We start from the raw sequence: 20,580 nt of genomic DNA, 5'->3' as shown, positions 1-20,580 counted from the left end.
CGTACTGGTGCAAAACTTCCACTGATCCCCAGCCGCCCTTCTCTGTCTCCATGGTCGCACAACTCAGCCTCCTCTCCTTCCCACGCGCCCTCGACTTATTGTTCCCTGCCACCTCCCTTAGTTTCCCACCCCTCTATCCCTCAGCAGCCTGATATAATTTATCATGTACCTTCTTCGTTTTCGGCCGCAAGCCGCCGCATCTCGTACAACGGGGTGCTCCGCGCATGCGCGCAATATCTCTACCCAGGGAGAAAGCAGAATAAACACTACGTTGTGCGAAATACTTAGTGAATTGTAAAGATGACAGAGGGGCGTATTGTGTGTGCCGTCATAGCTCTATATGATAATATTTATCAGCTATAAACCTCACTTCAGAAGAATGACGAAGCAGACTTTACATGTAAGCGTCTTCAGTGTGCTGCCCTATTACCAGGTCCTTATACCATTAGCGAGTACGACTACCTCTGGCTACTCCGGTTAGCTGGTTTCTAAGCACGTATGTTACGTTAGCCGCACATGCGCCAAATATCTCCAGCATACGAGTTTTTATTGTGCTTATAAAAAAGACGCATTTAGTATTGTCAAGAAATTATCTCAACAATACGGTTGTCGTAATTAATTCTTATTAGTAGACCTCTGCTTATAGTTAGCGAGCTCACGTGCCGCCGACCTAGCCGCCCTGTAGGGTCTGCAATAACTCGCCTACTTTATTCACCCGCCGCGCCCTTCCCTTTTGTCTACATTGGTGCGCCACCCTCAGCCGCTCGCCCTTCTCCTTCCCGCCTTCTTCGACTGTTTTCTGCCATTGCTTCCCCACCAGTCCTCTCTTCCCTGCAGCAATTCCATAGTTACTTAACTGCTGCCTTTTCCGTTTGGCCGTTACTCGTGCCGCACGTGCTTGAAACGGGTTGCTCGGCGCCATGCGCAAATATCTCCCCCGATGAAGCCCAAAAATACTTTTCAAACATTTATGAATTTAAGTATAAAGACCAGCGGTCGCTTTTATCCTAGCATAGCTCTATAGTGGGATAAAAATTTTTTATCAATATACCTTTACTTCAGATATAAAGTAGAAAGCAGACCTGAATTATGTCTGACTGTAAGGTCCCCGCGTTGATACCTCGGTATCCCTGGCCTACGTTAGCTGTTTTCTTTTGCGCCTCGCACCATGCGCAATATTCAATATAGATAAGTTTTATTTGCTGTGTTTGGCAAAAACGGCATTTAGTAGTGATGGTCAGGGCGATATCTCACGCATAGGTTCCTGTTAATACAACTCATATCAGTAGATCTCGCTGTTTACTAGGTACGGGTGAGCCTCCCTCCCTAGCCAGATTAGGGCCGCAAAACTCCTGCTTTTTATCCCCAGCCGTCCTTCCTCTTTGTCTTACAGTTGTCTCGCACAACTCAGGCCTGGCTTCTTCTTCCACTCGCGCTCTCATCTCGGACTATGTGCTTCCCGGACGCCCTGCCACCTTCCTTAGTTCTTCCGGCCCCACCCCTCCTATCCCTCCAGTGGCTCGCAAGGCCTACGTATTCTTACACGCGCTTACTGTTCTCCTGGTTGCCTCCGCGAACGGTACCGCCGCGTCTGAAACGGTGCTCGCGCATGCGCAATATCTCCCGAGAAGAAAAATATTTTGCAAACATTATGAATTTAAAATGAAGAGGGCTTATCCTATCATAGCTCTATATGATAACATTTCATCAGTATACCTCACTTCAGAAATAGGAAGCAGACCTTACATGTAAGGTCCCCGCTGCATATACCATTAAGTACATAACCTGGCTATACGTTACTGGTTTAGCGCATGCGCAATATCTCACCAGAGCAGTTTTATTTTGTGATAAAAACGCATTTAGTATTGTCAGGGGATATCTCAACATAGGTTTCTCTAATTAATTCTTATCAGTAGACCTCTGTTTATAGTTACGAGAGCGCCCTAGCCTGTAGGGTGCAAAACTCCTACTTCATCCCCGCCCGCCCTTCCCGTTTTCTCCATTGTCACACGCTCTGCCTCCTTCTCCCTCTACCGCCCATCGACTGTCTTCCCTGATACCTTTCCTCAATTTCCCACCCCTCTCTCCCTCAGCAAGCTATATTTACGTACTTTTCATTTGGCCGTACCGCACGTCTGAAACATTGCTCGCGCATGCGCAATATCTCCCGAGAAGAAGAACATTTTGCAAACATTAGGAATTTAAAATGAAGAGGAGTTATCCTAGCATAGATCTATATGATAAAATTTCATCAGTAGACCTCACTTCAGAAATAGGAAGCAGCCCTTGCATGTAAGCTCCTTGCTGCATATACCATTAAGTACATAACCTGGCTACGTTACTGGTTTAGCGCATGCGCAATATCTTCGTATAGAAAAGATGCCATTGATATAAATGTTACGGGGAATAACGCGTCTGTAGTTAGTGCTCAAATACTTATTGTAGAATTGCGTCACGTAAAGAATATAAATATATGTGTAGACTTGTTTACATAGTCTAACTAGTATATTATTCTAAAGAAGAATGTCACATAGTTATGTAGAATACAGCACGACATCAAGAGGTTTCGTTTGTCTTTTAAGAAGATTTGTTCTGAAACACTCCACTCCAAAATCTATTGGATCCATTCACTTCCTTATCATCTAATTCGATCTCATTGCCGCAAATTATAGCGTGGTCTCCTTCTTGCCTTTCTACAGTACGCTAACCAGACATATTTCGCTTTGCTTTTTGTGTAAACCTACCACAAACCAGCAAGTGGCGTTACATGCCAGCTTACACGCAACAAAGTGGACAGCCCCTTTTCATTACAACTTTTCTCACGTTTGTCCTTGACAGTCTGCAGCCGGATATTCGCGCGAAGCGCGCCAACGCCGCCCTGGCGGCACTAACACGATTTCGCTGCTCCTATTCCATCACCTTCAACGGGTTTACATATATAAGGCAAGCAGCAAGTTCGCTGAGTTGAGCAGTTCTAGCGATTGGACGACGGATTTGACTACCCATGTATTATTCACAATGTTTACTTTTAATCTGTATAAGCAAAGATGCCTTGATTCAATTAAAACCTGTTTAAATTTAATGATTTATAAGAAGTGTCGGCTAATAATATCAGTGAATGATATTAGTTTTCAGCCCTTATTTTAGACAATTCTCAGGAAATTTTTATCGCATGATATCTCGATTTATAATGGTCATAAAATATACATTTTTCAACCAATTTTCAATATCTATATATAACAATAGAAAGCTATGAATCTCAGGTATCTGAATATGTATTCAACCTAAAATGTCAAAATTGTCCCATGTGACTCATTTCGATATCACCGGTCACATGTTATATATATATATATATAATTATATATGCCACGAAAAATACCGACATTGGGATTTACGACTACAAAGGCTTGCCTTTCGGCGTATGCACTACTCCAGCAATTTTGGAAAACATTACGGACAACATGCTGAACTGAAGTTCCACCCGTATATGTCTGTCTGGATGACATATTGATAGCAGATGAGTCTTCTAAGGAACACTTGAAGTCGTTAGAGGTAGTACTGTGTCGCCTGCCCGAATGCAGTGTCAAACGAGAGAAATGTCAGTTTAATAAACATTAATGTGACATACCTGAGACATGAGATCGATGCAGAGAGAGTGCATCTGCTAGAAGACAGGGTAGATTGTATTGCAAAGGGTTGCTCTACCTAAAGTCATCCCCCAGGCTGCTAATTTTTTATGTGCGATTTTTCCAAAATCTCTCAACTGTAGTTGCAACTCCATAAATCGCTTACCGAGGAAGCAATCTGCCTATGAATAGGGACCCTTGCAGAGCCAGACATTTAAAAGGACAGAAGAGATCCTTCAGTCAGCACAGGGCTTAATGCGTTTTGACCAGGAATAGGAGTTGCTGTTGGCTTGTGATGCATCGCTATATTGCGTCACGGTCTCACTGTCTATTGCCAAGTCGAGGTACTCCCAATGGGAGAAGGATGCGCTTGCCATAGTTTACGGAGTCGAACATTATCACCAATACATCATTGGCCGCCACTTCGTGATGGTGACGTATCACAATCCCCTGCTGCGGTTGTTTGGCGTACACCGGCGCACATTACACGTGGTATCTATTCACAGACACGAAAATCCCGAACTGGAAAAACTCACGGGAATAATGTTGCTCTAAGCAGGCCACAGCATCCAGCCGAGCTTCCTGTGCCGGGATATGTAGTTTTCCTAACGAAACATTTAACTCGTACTACGCCCGTCACGGCTAGGCATATATAGTCATGTATACCCTGAGACCATTACTGACTCGACTGTTACAGCTTGTACAGACAGCTTGACCAGACAGGAATCTTTCAGATGCTCTGTGACCTCATGCAGCTAGAAAGAATTAACATAGTGTGTACAAGGGTTACTTACTGTGAGAAACCCGAGTCATTACAATTACACCGCCACAAGTACAAAGGATATGAATGAGTTACGTGAAACACACGCAGCGATTCAAAAATTTAAAGAGCTTGGTAGTAGCTCTGTGTGATGGCCTCATTTTGATAAAGACTTTGAGGCAGTAGTAAACAAGCGTATCACCTGCCAATCAGTTAAGAAATCTGCGGCCGGGGCTCCATGGGTCTTCGAAATAGGCTCAGCAACCATTTGTTAGGGTATCCGTCAACTTACGGAAAAGATGACCCTGATCATCGTGGATTCCTATTTTAACTGAACCGAAGCACATGCTGTAAACTCAGCATCTTTAGCAGTCACTGTTGAAACATTGATGGCCAGCTTTGCGACGCACGGTCTACTACTATCAATGACGATCATGAGCGAGGAATAAGAAGAACGGTAGACGGTTCACTGGGAGTAAAGCAATGCACCACAGCTACACTGCTCCGTACCACCCGGCCTCAGATGGTCTGGTGGAGTGAGCTGCACAAACAGTCAAATGAAGACCGAAAATGATCCGAGATGGTATCCGGGATGCATTTGGCTGACAGACTTTATAGGGGAGGAAACATGCCCTCTGTCCTATATGATTAAGCTGATAGGCGAAGGTATCGTTCGTAGACATTAGGATTATGTTCTCCGCCGGCAATGTTGTGAGAAGGCTCAAGAAGACTCTTGACCTATTCCAGATACACTAGATACCTTTGTGACTTGAGATGGAATGCCGGGTGCTAATGCTCCACCGTTATCACAGCCTGTAAACCCCCTCCGGTATCAGCAAGCCAGGACATGAGCTCAAACTCAACAGAGATTGAGTTAACCCCTGCTTTGCTTCGGTTCAAATCTTAATATTGATTTCGGCAGTGCCCATGAGATCGCGTAGGAATGCAGTTTCTCATGATAGATTGATTATTTTATTGATTCCTATTTCTTCCTTGATAGGCTTAACTTAGTTGTAGAGAGAAACGGAGTTATGTTTCTTCATTGCGCAAAATAATTCAGTTCCAAAGTCTTTTAATTTAGTATAATGTACCTGGCTAAAAGAATTTGGTCGGAGATTGGGTTCTGTACTGGTAATTGCGTACACAAGAATAGATTTTTATTATTAGCAAAACGAAATGAGGAGAAATGTATTGTACGTTGACCTACTGTTACACGCCAATACGTGGCACAATGCGCAATACAACACTTGCTTCATTATGAAATATATGATCAGCTCATGGCATCATGGTTTTTGAAAGATGGCTTAATTCATTGAATTTGTACTGTATGACATAACAAAGCATGAAAGTATAACGCACGCACCGTTCATAACACCACGATCGTCCGCGTCATAGCGTTGCAGCACATAGTGGAATGGTCGCGCCGCCGTATGCTCGCCCTGGTTGAGAAATGGCTCCCTTGCTAGCTCCACATCGTTGACAACAACAGTAAACTGAAACATATTTGTATATGCATGTATGTATGTATGTATGTATGTATGTATGTATGTATGTATGTATGTATGTATGTATGTATGTATGTATGTATGTATGTATGTATGTCGCGTCTGAAACGGTGCTCGCGCATGCGCAATATCTCCCGAGAAGAAAAATATTTTGCAAACATTATGAATTTAAAATGAAGAGGGCTTATCCTAGCATAGCTCTAGATGATAAAATTTTATCAATATACCTTACTTCAAAAATAGGAAGCAGACCTTGCATTATTGCATGTAAGGTTCCCGCTACAGATACCATTAAGTACGTAACCTGGCTACGTTACTGTTTTTGCGCATGCGCAATATCTCAATAGATAAGTTTTATGTTGTGATGAAAACGCATTTAGTATGGTCAGGCGATATCTCAACATAGGTTTCTGTAATAAACTCATATCAGTAGATCTCTGTTTATATAGGTAGGTGAGCGACCAATACCGTACTGTGCAAAACTCCAACTTTATCCCCAGCCCGCCCTTCTCTTTGTCTCCATTGTCGCACACTCAGCCTCCTTCTCCTTCCACCGCCCCTCGACTATGTTCCCTGCCACCTTCCCTTAGTTTCCCACCCCTCTATCCCTCAGCAAGCTATATTTACATACTTTTCTTTTGGCCGCACCGCGCATCTGAAACGGTGCTCGCGCATGCGCAATATCTCCCGAGAGGAAAAATATTTTGCAAACATTATGAATTTAAAATGAAGAGGGCTTATCCTGTCATAGCTCTATATGATAATATTTCATCAGTATACCTCACTTCAGAAATACGAAGCAGACCTTACATGTAAGGTCTTCGCTGCATATACCATTAAGTACATAACCTGGCTACGTTACTGGTTTAGCCGTAGCGCATGCGCAATATCTCAGCATACGAGTTTTATTGTGTTATAAAAACGCATTTAGTATTGTCAAGAAATATCTCAACATAGGTTTCTGTAATTAATTCTTATTAGTAGACCTCTGCTTATAGTTAGGAGCTAGTGCGCCCTAGCCTGTAGGGTGCAAAACTCCTACTTTATCACCGCCCGCCCTTCCCTTTGTCTACATTGTCGCACCCTCAGCCGCCTTCTCCTTTCCCCGCCCCTCGACTGTGTTTCCTGCCATCTTCCCACCCCTCTCTCCCTGAGAAATCTATATTTACGTGCTTTTCCTTTGGCCGTACCGCACGTCTGAAACGGTGCTCGCGCATGCGCAATATCTCCCGAGAAGAAAAATATTTTGCAAACATTATGAATTTAATATAAAGAGGGCTTATCCTAGCATAGCTCTATATGATAAAATTTTATCAATATACCTTACTTCAAAAATAGAAAGCAGACCTTGCATTATTGCATGTAAGGTCCCCGCTACAGATACCATTAAGTACGTATCCTGGCTACGTTACTGTTTTTGCGCATGCGCAATATCTCAATAGATAAGTTTTATTTTGTGTTGAAAACGCATTTAGTATGGTCAGGCGATATCTCAACATAGGTTTCTGTAATAAACTCATATCAGTAGATCTCTGTTTATAGGTAGGTGAGCTCCCTAGCCAGTAGGGCGCAAAACTCCTGCTTTATCCCCAGCCCGTCCTTCTCTTTGTCTACATTGTCGCACACTCAGCCTCCTTCTTCTTCCACCGCCCCTCGACTATGTTCCCTGCCACCTTCCCTTAGTTTCCCACCCCTCTATCCCTCAGCAAGCTATATTTACGTACTTTTCTTTTGGCCGTACCGCGCGTCTGAAACGGTGCTCGCGCATGCGCAATATCTCCCGAGAAGAAAAATATTTTGCAAACATTATGAATTTAAAAACTGTTAAAATTACCTTTTAACCGTTTTTTAATGTACTACGTGAAGGGAGCTCTTTTGTGTCTAATGGTAGTATATTTCACACGTTTATTGCCTCCTTAGTAAGTAAGATGTGACCATACACATAGGCGCAAATGCCATGGGGACACGGGGGACACGTCCACCCTACTAAATGTCCTCCCCAGGTTTTTGAACATGTGCTTCTGCATAATGTTCAAGCCCCTTCTATAATATTATTATTTTGTGTTGTCTCCACTAAATGAAAAAAATAGAAAGTATACAAAATGACTCCCGATTGATAGCCTAAACTGAATACAGGAACCGCGACCGTATACTACTGCTAGGTGCCCTAGGTAAGGGATATTGAAAGGTTTTGCTTGTCTCGAGTTTCAGAATCTTGTCACTCCATATCCGATCCTACAAGCATGCACAGGAATTTAACGTAGACTTGTATTATGTAAGGCTAGTACGCGCGCGCTCGCTAGTTCTCCAGTAGCTATTGATATCTGTGGTAGATATGTACAATCGTATATGTACATATCGTATATATTACGTACTATTATTTAGATCGTACAGCACGCCTGAAACGGCGCTCGCGCATGCGCACGATCTCCCGAGAAGATTATAATATTTTGCTAAAATTATGAATTTAAAATAAAGGGGGGTCATCCTAGCATAGATTGATATGACCAATTTTTATAAGTAGACTTTACTTCAGAAATAGGAAGCAAACCTTGCATGAAAGGTCCCCACTTCATATATCGATCAGTCAGTGCATAACCTGGCTATGATACTGTTTTAGCGCATGCGCAATATCTCACCAGAAGAGTTATATTTTGTTATAAAAACGCATTTAGTATGGTCAAGGAATATCTCAACATAGGTTTCTGTAACAAATTCTTATCGGGAGACCTGTGTTTATAGTTAGGAGAGCTCCCTAGCCAGTAGGGCGCAAAACTCCTACTTTATCTCCAGCCTGCCCTTCTCTTTGTCTACATTGTCCCACACTCAGCCTCCTTCTCCTTCCACCGCCCTTCGACTGTGTTCCCTGCCACCTTCCCTTAGTTTCCCACCCCTCTATCCCTCAGCAAGCTATATTTACGTACTTTTCCTTTAGCTGTACTGCACGTCTGAAACGGTGCTCGCGCATGCGCAATATCTCATGAGAAGAAAAATATTTTGCTAACATTAGGAATTTAAAATGAAGAGGGGTTATCCTAGCATAGATTTATATGATAAAATTTCATCAGTAGACCTCACTTCAGAAACGGAATGCAGCCCTTGCATGTAAGCTCCCCGCATATAACATTAAGTACATAATCTGGCTACGTTACTGGTTTAGCGCATGTGCAATATATCACCAGAGGAGTTTTATTTTCGGATAAAAATGCATTTAGTATTGTCAAGGGATATCTCAACATAGGTTTCTGTAATTAATTCTTATTAGTAGACCTCTGCTTATAGTTAGGAGAGCGCCCTAGCCTGTAGGGTGCAAAACTCCTACTTTATCACCGCCCGCCCTCCCCGTTGTCTACATTGTCGCACCCTCAGCCGCCTTCTCCTTTCACCGCCCCTCGACTGTGTTTCCTGCCATCTTCCCACCCCTCTCTCCCTCAGCAATCTATATTTACGTGCTTTTCCTTTGGCCGTACCGCGCGTCTGAAACGGTGCTCGCGCATGCGCAATATCTCCCGAGAAGAAAAATATTTTGCAAACATTATGAATTTAAAATGAAGTCCGAAGTTCTGCAGAATGCCTGTGAAAAATATGAACAGCTCTGCTCGCGCGAGGGTCTCTCCCAGACAGACGCGACGACCTGTCGACAAATAACAGACACCATCATTAGGAAGGTTCTTCAAAGATTGGATGGTGGAGAGAGGGCGTAGTCTTGGCGTGACAATAAATTCTGAGGTTTAGGGTTCGAGTCCCCGTGCGTGAGAAATTCCCGTTATACTGTGATCTCAAGATGCATTCATGATATTATTTTGAGGAAATTTTTCAGGAAGTTTTCAGTAGCTATGATGATGATGATAATAATAATAATAATAATAATAATGATGATGCTGATGCTGATGATGCTGATGACGCTGATGACGATAATGATGATGATGAAGAAGATAATGAGGATTATTATTATTTTCTTATAATAAAAAGGGAATATCGATTTAAATAAACATTATTGTTAAGAAGTTTAGGGAGATTGGATCAGAGAAGGGGAGTGGGGGAGTAGTCTGCCGTGCCGTGATATGGTAAAACACACCCTGGTCATGTAAAAACATGTACGACGGTGTATTAAACACCAATTTAGTTCCAATGTTTATTATGTTATATTAGTTTAACATAACAATTAACATAACATATTAGGTTAACAATTTAGTTGCAATTATGTGAAAAAATCAAAATCCACAAGTTGGCGGGTTTCAGGGCATCGCCCAATCAGCACCCCTTGAAAACAATAACCTAGCAGGGGTCCCCAACCACGATCACCGCTGCAGTCTTTTGACGGGTGACGTCACTGTATTCTCCTTGCCCTGGTATCGCCATCTTGCGGGCGTGCAAGTAATCTCACCAATAGAGAACGGGATCAGCGCTTCGTTCTGCACAAAGTCTCCACGCTCGTCCAGGTGGCGCTCCGGGCGGAACTTTTCCGGTTCGGGGAAGTGTTTCGGGTCGTTCAGGATGGCCGTGAGGTTAGCAATGATCATCGTACCGGCGGGGATGACGTAGCCTTCTAGCTGTAACTCGGCGGTCGTTCTGTGTGGCAGGCTCAGAGGCACAATGTCCGCTAGAAACAAGAAAGAAACTCGCGGATCGCGTTCTCTCAGAGTATCTAGACGTTTAGTAGTGTCGTTCGCCTAGTTATGCTGTGCGAAAGAAACCTGCCAAGTATTATCAAACAATATTTGTGTCGAACCTAATCAGGCCTACTGTGTATAACTGCCACCTACTGGTACATTCCACCTACTGACCACGCTAGCTTTCTCTCTCACCTACTCTCTGCACCTCGGCTATTGTCGCCCGCGTGTACGGCATGTGGCCTTGGTCTGCCATGCATGGTAGCCTTCCTCGTCCGATGACGTCATCGATCTCGGCCTGCACTCTCCGCAAGACGTGAGAGTATTTGAGCATGAAGAGCAGGCCCCAGCGTAGCGTCGTCATGACGGTGTGCGATCCGGCGAAAAACAGATCACGCACTGACATGAGCAGCGGAAAAGCTGAGAGATGACGCCGACACGAGTGTGTGTGTGTGTTTGTCGGATGCCACGCTTAATATATATTTCATATAACATCATTCGTTCTTGTCATATGCGCCTAGTGCTTGCACGCGCGCGTGCGCGCGCGTTGTGTGTAAGTGCCTGCTTGTGTGCGTGTATATGGTGGCGTGCATCTGTGCGTGCGTGCGAACGTGCTTTTCTATAGGATGTGCGTGTGTGCGTGTGTTTGTGCATGTGTTTGTGCGTGTGCGCGTGTGTGTGTGCGCGTGCGCGTGGGTGTGTGCGTGCGTGTTCGTGCAGCGCTTGACTCACTAGTGAATGAAGAATCTGTCCCCGCCCGCTGCCGCTGCGCTAGCAGGTATGCGTCTAAGTAGTCTCTCACGTCTCCCTCTTTCTCCGGCGCCTGCTCCTCGTGCTCTGCTATGTTACTCTCCAGCTCCTTGTTCAACCCTACGTACGCTGCGTCCATCTTTTTCAGCATGCGGCTGAAGACGGGCAGGTGTCGCAGCGCAGGGTAGAAGTTAAGCATGCCCTGTGAATGCAACACATTCCGCGTACAGCCAAAGGACAACTTTTTCCCGGAATTCTTTTGTTTTCCAAGTTTGATTTCTGGAGACAAATGTCGACCAATGTTAAGCTGCGTTTACACTATCGATTTTTGTCAGCAAATCGTACCGATTTCAAGTGCATTCCAACTAATCGGCTGGAATTCGATTGTTATGGATTGTATGTGTTGGAGTCGGAGACGGAGTCAAGTCGCCGAGTTGGAGAAATAGAATGTGTTCTATTTTGCACGACTCGGACGATTTGCTGACAAAAATCGATAGTGTAAACGCAGCATAATTAAACTTTTTTTTACAGGAATTTGTCTGGAGTTATCTATAAGTTGTAAGGCGTCGTCGGTCACCATGAGTTTTATCTACGACAGCGAGAAGTTAACCGAATACAATCTTCAATCGCGTCTTGTATCGTCCAATCGACGATTAGTAAACAAAGAAATCTTGCACGGTGTAAATATTATGGTCGCTCAGACAAAAAAGTCATGGGCTCAATTGCAAAGACTTGCCTAGACCATAGCATATCGGTCAGGAGCTTCCACATTATGTCGAACCAAACTGTACGATCGACATTATGTCGACGGCACGTACCTGTATGCTACCGACGGTACGTACCTGTATGTTACCGATGGTACGTACCTGTATGTTACCGACGGTACGTACCTGTATGTTACCGACGGTACGTATCTGTATGTTACCGACGGTACGTACCTGTATGTTACCGACGGTACGTACCTGTATGTTACCGATGACGTTCCCGCGGTCGCGTGCGCCTTGCCGCGGAACTGCGCGCAAGATCTGCGCTCAGCGCTTCGGATCAACACCTCCTTTCGGCAACGCTTCTCTAGTATCCCGTCTCATCTGGATTGTAAATGTGTTGAAATTCCATGTAAGTGTGTAATATCTCCCTGGTAGATTTTTTCGAATTATATAGGTATCTTAAAATCATGAAGTTGTGTTAGAGTTAAGAAGTTGGATTAGTATTATAAAAGTTTCTTAAAGTTGTATTAGAATTGTGAGGTTGTTTTAGAGTTACGAAGTTGTATTGCAGTTAAGAAGTTGTCTTTGCAATTATAAAGGTTTCTTAAAGTTAGCAAGTTGTGTTAGAATTGTGAAGTTGTCTTAGAGTTACGAGGTTGAATTATAGTTAAGTTGTCGTTGAATTATAAACGTGTTTTAAAGCTAAGAAGTTGTGTTAGAGTTAATAAATTGTGTTAAACTGGGTTTAGACTATGGGGTTTTAACGTTCTATCAACCTCTCTATCAGATGTTTAAAGTTTTTACGTTATCGACCGCCGGTCGGCAAACGTGTCAACATTTAACCCGCAGTGTGCGCGCGGGCGACGAGGATACGCATTATATACGTATTAATTCGCGCCAGTGTGGCGCCGACGGCAAAAACGTTTTTTGCTGTTTTCTGAGTCAACCTGAGTTCGCTGAGTGACCGCATGGCAAAAACATGATCAATTCGCCTACACAGAGTTGCGAAAATAGAACCTATAGCTGTTCTAATCTCCCAACAAGTTGATATTAACCACTTGCCTGCAAGACTTTTACGTTTACACTGCAGATTTGCAGTCGAATAATTGAAAAATTCATCAAATTCGTCTATTATCTAGCAAGAAATAGATAGTTTAAACACAACTTTAGAATTGTGAAGTTGTCTTATAGTTAAAAAGTTGTCAAGGAGTAGAACGATATCTCATTGACGGATTTGTGTTGCTGTTTATTGACATCAGACATACTAGCGTCCGTATCAATGTGTCGATCGTGAGGGCTTAGAAAAGGTACCATTTATTTGGATATTAATTCATGTTAATTGGAATACCACTTTGTCTGGCACATTCGTTTCAAAGTTGAAGTGATACAAGATGGTTTCCTTTTTCTTTCCGGTCAATCAATAAATATATTTGTCACACAAAAATACCGCCTCTAAAATAAATATGGCACTACTAAATTATCGATTTTTTGGTTTGCGTTTGTTTAATGTCTCTTACATAAAGACCCACGTGTCGTAAGTTTGTATAAAAATCTCATTCGTGCACCAAACTAAATCCAATGAGAAATTATTTACTCAGTGATAGAATGATTTATTAAATACATTTTTACAAAATACATATACAATATTCACGAGACATGTTCAAATTCCAATTAATTCATGACAGCAAAAACGACATATATAGGGAGCGCCTATATATTGATATATATACTAATATATATATATCATATATTATTATTATATAATATTATATATATATATATGTGTGTGCTGTGTGTGTGCTGTGTGTGTGTGTGTGTGTGTGTGTGCTGTGCTGTGTGTTTGTCGTGTGTGTGTGTGTGTGCGTGCGTGCCGACTGCTCGTGCCCGTGCGTGCGTGTGTGTTTTTGTGTGTGTGCTGTGTGTGTGCTGGGTGGTGTGGTGTGTGTGTGTGATGTGTGTGTGTGTGCTGTGTGTGTGTGTGTGTGCTGGTGTGCTGTTGTGTGCTATATATTATATATATATATGCAATAATATTTTCATATTTATATATGTTATCCTGTTTCTGATTCATTTATGCAGCGGTATAACTATATAGCAGCAGCTAGGTGTTAGCTAGCTCCTTGTCAACAACAAAAACAACAACAACAACAACAACAACAACAACAACAACTATAGCACTACAAAACTGCCGCAGAAATTCTTTCTCGTTAGAGAGAAATGCGCGAACAGACCCGCGCATTAAGATGATCGAATAGACGAAAGATCCGTGGATAGGTGGCGCCACTCACTTGTAGACGTCGTTCACTTTCGGCAGCTCGATCATTAATCTGGTTACAGATGACAGATGAAATCCAGGAGCCGCCGTTCTCATCGTACCTATAACGGACGATGCCAGCTTACTGCCAACTATTCTATTACTAACGAGCATGGGGTTGTTGAGCATTAATTTTGAAGTGAATGCAACATGACATCTCACTGACTTTGATGTTTTACAACGGTAGGCGTTAAAGATAGAGCGTCAGCATAAGGATTAGGGTAAAGGTCAGGGTTAGGGTTGGGGTTAGGGTTAGGGTTAGGGTTAGGAATAGGATTAGAGTCAGGGTTAGAGTTAGGGACAAGGTTAGAGATGGGGTTAGTGATAGCATTAGGGTTAGGGTTAGGGTCAGGGTTAGGATAAAGGTCAGGGTTAGGATAAAGGTCAAGGTTAGGATTAGGGTTAGGGTCAGGGTTAGGGATAGTATTAGGGTCAGGGTTAGGGTTAGGATTAGGATTGTGGATAGTATTAGAATCAGGGTTAGGGTTAGGGTTATGGTTAGAATCAGGGTTAGGGTTAGGGTAAGATAAAGGTCACGGTTAGGGTTAAGGTTAAGGTCAAGGTTATTGTTAGTGCTAGAGGTTACGGTTAGAGAGTTGTATCTGCTCCGCTCTGAAGCGGGTGCACACCTTTTGAGTTAGTTCGTCCAAGTTATGTAAGAGGAATAAATCGATGTTACGTCCATTCGCACGTGTTCACCTGGTTGGTTTCTAAAGCAATGTGATAGCTCACATATACCCCGTGTTTTTAGCAGAGGTGCCTCCGGCGCTGTGTCAATTATTATAGAAAAACATCGCGGGCGATTGAATAATATCCTCTTGTTTGCTCGTATTATACCCTATTACACCATACTAAACTAATATCAATTGGTGCCTAAGGCACCATATCCATATATAACTCTATATATTGCTATGCCATTGTGGGTTTGCCATCCACCGTGGCCTCTTAGTCGCAGACCTTACAACGTAGGGTGACATATTAGCTTTAAATTGCTTTCAGCGTTGCAGGAAACGTGCGTTATGACGCATCTCAACAGAAAGATGAAGTGTATCACGTTTTCACGTACGTGTATCAGAGTTTTTACGTACGTCTGTTAGAGCGATCATTACAGAGAAATATAATAAGAGATAGAATATATATGTGCCGTACACTACAACTACTTGCAAGTACAACTTCCCGTCACTATGATATTGTCATTGATAGTAATGTAAATAACCCGACAAGACTGTACATATCAGTGTATGACTGCAAGTCTGCACTGCAAGATCAAGGCTGCACTGCAAGATCATAGATTCGACTAGCTCCAAGAAACGGTATTGCTAGGGTTAGAATACTAGGGTGTATTGACGTTAGTCACACAGCCTGGTCGGGTTTAGCCCGACCAGGCTGTGCGACGGATTGTCTATACCCTAGACTGCTGGGTATTCTAACCTTAGCAATACCGTTTCTTGGAGCTAGGTCGGGTTAAGATATAGTCAAAACCCATTTAATTTCACTGTGTGCACAGCTTGTACTGAGAAGAAATATGACTAGTCTTGCTTGCGGACTTACTTGGCTTACCCTAAGTTGAACCCTGTAAGTATTAGTACTGGCAACAAACCCACAGGTCATGATGCCAATCCAGTGTAGTGACCGGGCACTAAAATCTTGTAGCCACTCGGATAAACATCTATCCCATTTATTAACATTCACTGTAACGTTAGAACGATGCCATGATTTGATTTTTATGTTGGAGATTCTTAATAGTGCAGTGTTTAGCAATGGGTGCAATAGCCCCCTTCCCTATATAATTCGTGGTTCATGCAGAGTTTCAAGTTTTGTGGAAGAAGGCCTACTGCCTTCTGGAAACCCCCATATCCAATTGCAAACAAAGAAAAATGGCCTGTGAAACAAGAAGAAATAGCCTGTGAAACAAAGAGAAATGGCTTGTGAAACAAGAAGAAATAGCCTGTGAAACAAAGAGAAATGGCTTGTGAAACAAAGAGAAATAGCTTGTGAAACACAGAAAGTTCTAGATGCGGTAAATGTTAGTCTGTACGTTTGCCAGGTGTGTCTGTACTGTAGGTTGCAGACATATAGACATCACAATCAGCACGGCAACATGTTGCTACGTACACAGCGGATAGATAGCGCCCCACTGTTGGTTTCGTGGCTTGCCGAGAGTTTATTTTCTTTTAGTATAAGAAACACGAGAGAGCAAATAGGCAGTTGGAGTTTGGAAACGGCGGCCTAGCGCAGCGGCCGTGACCATGAAACCTAGGAGGCTCCTTGTTACCCCTAGGGAAAGGGTGGGGGGTGGAGACTAGGAATAGAATTGCTAATGTACTGTGCAACAGAGCACTGCACGCATAATGCAGGGATCAGGTGTTTCGTATAGGAGAGCTTGATGAGAAGCAAGCGTTGCTCATGTGTCTTGTGTTTCTATTCAGATGCTGAAGGATTTGCTGTATGCAGCCCAGGATGAGGCCCCGAACGCAGATGGTACAGTATATATATTAATCTTTACGATGAGTCATAACATGCATCAATTGATAAATTAATTTCATAAATAAATAATATAATAGTTTGAAAATATTCTAAGTGAAATTAAAAGTGTTTAGAACATGCATCGCCTTGTCGCAAATGTTGCATGTAATGAGCTGAAATTAATCTCTATAAGGTTTGTGATACTACATGTTGTGCATGCAACCTCTAGACGTTCTTCTATCGAAAAAGTAACTAAATAAAACCAAGCTGGGGGGAACCAAGTAGGTCAAAGCTACATCACAAGACTTGGGTCACTTAAGTTTAAGGTGGTGCGGAGTTGGTTGTACTGGAGCGTGTGTAGGTGTGAACCCCCGCGGATTGGTCGGCACGCTATGGGATGCCAGAAATTAATGATTTTAATGTTGCTTGCTGTACGCCCTCGCGCAATCATCTCGTACGCTCAATGTCGGGATGCTGTAATTGGTCTCGAGTACGGTGCAGGTAGCAACCTGGTTGCCCAGTTACCTACGTATAACGATGAGTAAGAAAACGTTAAGATTATACAGTAGTACAGTGTTAGAGCTTTAAAATAAAAACCACTCGCCAAACTGAGCGAGTGAGTCAATAAGTTAACTCGCCCAAACGGAATCTGTACTCGCCCAAATTTTACAACAAAAATGCTTGTCAAACAATAGTGAAAAAACACAAAAACACCATTGATTTAACTACACATGTAATTCACTGATCACTTTTCTCAAAAATTCAAGGCACATCTCTTCTGAAAGTTCCTGTTTTCATTTTCATTTAATTTACTTTTATTCTCGGGCTGCTTTGCCCCATCAGTGAAACGCCACGTTACGCCGATTTTATTGACTTGTTAACACCAAGACCAACGTGACTTTTAAACAATTCTGCACTACCCCCCCCCCTCCCCGTACATCAATCAATATGCCGCCCCAGGCACGTATACACAGCCACGCTGTGCTGGCGCTGCACGCTCTAGCGGGCTGTTTTCTTCGGCGACCTTTGATAATATAAAGTGAGGATGTCGTGGAATAGCCGCCCTTCACAATCGCTACAACTGTATTTCATCAATGTTTGGATATATATCGTAAGGAACCAACATTTGATTAAAGTTTAAGACAATTATTTTTACTCGCCAACATGGGCGAGTCAGCTTTAGCTTTCACTCGCCCGATATTATTTTCACTCGACATTGGCGAGCGAGCGAGTGCCAAGCTCGCACGCTGTAAAAGTTCCGTGCGATAGCCATCTTACATTACTTTTGATGTTGACTGCATCATGTTGACACTGCGTGATAGTGCGTGCACAGACCATACAGTGAGAGACTGAGAGTGCATTTCACTCTCCATTTCAGTTGGTGCAAATTGCATATATGCGTAGATATTAGAATGATTTCACGTCTTTGTGCTGCTCAGTAAGGAAATTTAACTGCATCTAAACATTTTTGAAACGCAATCACAGTTTGGTTTTTGACTCGGCTGAATGGCATTGTGTCGCTGATCAATGCATGAAATTGCTTTGCAAATGCAATAGCTGCTCGATTGCAAAGCAATGCAAAACCCCACGTGATTTTATGATTTAGACATCGCCTTGATAGCGATAAAGTTATCCGTGTCGTAAAATAGACTCTTAGTCTTACCCCCAAAAGCTAATCGTAACACAAGAATCCAGAGAGACATGATGCAAGATTGCGTGGCACAGCTTTGCTGTTGATCCTGAGCGCTGCGTGCGGATGAGACGCGCAGTTCCTCGGGATATGCGCACGCGACAGCGGGGATGTTCAAGTATGAAGCCCTGTCCGCAGTGGAGACGTGCGCCAAATTCGAGGCCCGGCGCACGTCTCCACAGCGGTCAGCGGATGGTCTGTAGTTTTAGAAGATAACAATGAAGACTTTGTTCTAAATAAGAACTATCAGCGGCTAAATAAGAGCGGATGAATTTCTTGACTAGTCAGTCAAAGGGCTTGTTGGGGGTCGATTATGCAGAGCTTCCAATTGAAATGGCCCATGTAATTGTCAAGTGGAATTGTGTTTTTCGGAACCCCAAAGAAAATGTCTCCCTCTTACATGCACCCCCTCCCTGATCAATCACGCATTCAGGCGTAAACAATAACAGAGATGAAATAGTGTTGAGTTTGTGGCTCTTGACGCACGTGCATTGACGTACAAGACCGTTGAAAGCACAGGCACTTGGAACGTCTCAATAAAAATAAATCTTCACACAATTTTTCACAGTGATTGACCGTCTGTGTGCAAAATAGGGGAAGGTATGTGAAACATATTATACGGTTAGTACTTACTGTGACATATCGGTGACTAACTGACACCACTAAATTGGTAAAATGTTCCATGCACCTTAAGAAATGCTGAGAAATTACGAGGTTTATCATCGCAGAACTCCCGACACCGCCCATCCCCATGTCACAAAGCTACATGTAGACAAACACGCGTGTTGCGAGGTGCCTGCCTCCGATATATCCATTTTGAGACCCGCTAAGCCTAGCATGAAGCGCACGGGCAAGACGTCACACACACAGCTACGTTCATTGGCTAAAATAATCGAGTAGCGCGGTTAGGGATTTTCGGAATTATTTAATTTTAAGAAAAACGTGAATGTTCAATGAATGACGCACTTGTTCACTTCCGAAAGCGGGTAAAAATGCCGAATTTTTCCACTTCGATGCGAAATGCATCGGCCTGGCATTTCATTATTTACGAAAAGTAAACAGGCTGGCGAAAGACAGTAGGTACAGTAACGGGTCACGTCGTTGACGCCCCATTCATGCCCATGCATCAACGAAGAAGGCGGGGCTTATTCTGATTACGGAGATGCGAAAATGCTACAGCAGGACGCATGCGCTAAACAAGCGTGTTATTTTCGTATTTGTGCCAAACTCTATCGTAGGAAACCGTTCTAACATAGCAGAATGCCCTAGTTTCTGAGATCGGCAATTTGGTGGTCCAATGGGTCCCCATATTTAAAAATATCAACGACTGGTGCGGCGTAGGCTGTGATTGGAAGACACAAAGTGTCAATCCTCGGCGCGCCTCGGCATCATGGGCCATGGCCGCATCACGTCAAGAATGATGATTTTTTGGTGCAAGTTTTGCCGCGCCATCACACGGAAATTCTAGTATCGCACAATTCATTCTCCTTGAGTTCACGGTAATTGCCAATTCATCAATTCAGTCTAAACGTCATTCTCAGAAGCAAAACCCAGAATGATTTTTGACAGCCTTTTAGATTCCTGTCCGTACTGATATATATATAGTGGCCATATATATATATGGTCAGGAGCTAATAAATAGGTGTTTATTAGCTCTTGATATGGTCAGGAGTGCCATTTATGTAATCTATATAGATAGATCTATATTATGACACTCCTGATATGGTTACATGACTTTCAATCTCACTTTCAAAATCACTCGTTATCTTCTACTAGAGAAGTTCTAGCTAGTCTGTTTGTACACGGCTTTATGACATGCCATGCACTGTCTAAAAGATGTTATCAGTGTTTACATCTATTGGTAAATGCAAACATTCAGTACCAACAGAAGAAAGTATATTGCCGTGTTAAAAAAAACAATATAGTGATAACAGCAAGCGTATTTGCTTGTAATCTGGCCTTATAGTGTTCATGATGGAGCAGCCATTCACATTTAGGGCTTAAGAACTGAGAGAATTTTATGCGTGGGTTACTTCTACTATAGGGAATGTAACCTTTGACATGTATGTGTGTGTGTGTCACTGTGTGTGTGCGTGTGCGTGTGTGTGTGTGTGTGTGCGTGCGTGCGTGCGTGCGTGCGTGCGTGCGT

The 20,580-nt window shown here is 43.0% G+C and overlaps 2 protein-coding genes across 2 annotated transcripts in view; one reads left to right on the top strand and one right to left on the bottom strand.

Moving 5' to 3' along the window:
- Positions 1-10,788, bottom strand: part of LOC106812029 (cytochrome P450 2D3-like) — a 17,441-nt gene extending 6,653 nt beyond the window's left edge. Inside the window, exons 1-2 of the mRNA XM_014815779.1 lie at positions 10,700-10,788; positions 10,279-10,494 (exon numbers count right to left, since the gene is read on the bottom strand). Of these exons, the coding sequence (XP_014671265.1) occupies positions 10,279-10,494; positions 10,700-10,760 (277 nt within the window). The 5' untranslated portion in view covers positions 10,761-10,788. The remainder of the gene's footprint in view (positions 1-10,278; positions 10,495-10,699) is intronic.
- A 1,267-nt stretch (positions 10,789-12,055) lies between these two features.
- Positions 12,056-20,580, top strand: part of LOC106812026 (xenotropic and polytropic retrovirus receptor 1 homolog) — a 15,027-nt gene continuing 6,502 nt past the window's right edge. Inside the window, exons 1-2 of the mRNA XM_014815777.1 lie at positions 12,056-12,088; positions 16,705-16,756. Of these exons, the coding sequence (XP_014671263.1) occupies positions 12,056-12,088; positions 16,705-16,756 (85 nt within the window). The remainder of the gene's footprint in view (positions 12,089-16,704; positions 16,757-20,580) is intronic.

The sequence above is a fragment of the Priapulus caudatus genome, unplaced genomic scaffold (assembly GCF_000485595.1).
Source record: "Priapulus caudatus unplaced genomic scaffold, Priapulus_caudatus-5.0.1 Scaffold601, whole genome shotgun sequence".
In the NCBI taxonomy this organism is placed as follows: domain Eukaryota; kingdom Metazoa; phylum Priapulida; class Priapulimorpha; order Priapulimorphida; family Priapulidae; genus Priapulus; species Priapulus caudatus.
Note: the sequence above shows the minus strand (reverse complement) of the source record. Positions and strands in the feature narration are given on the sequence as shown.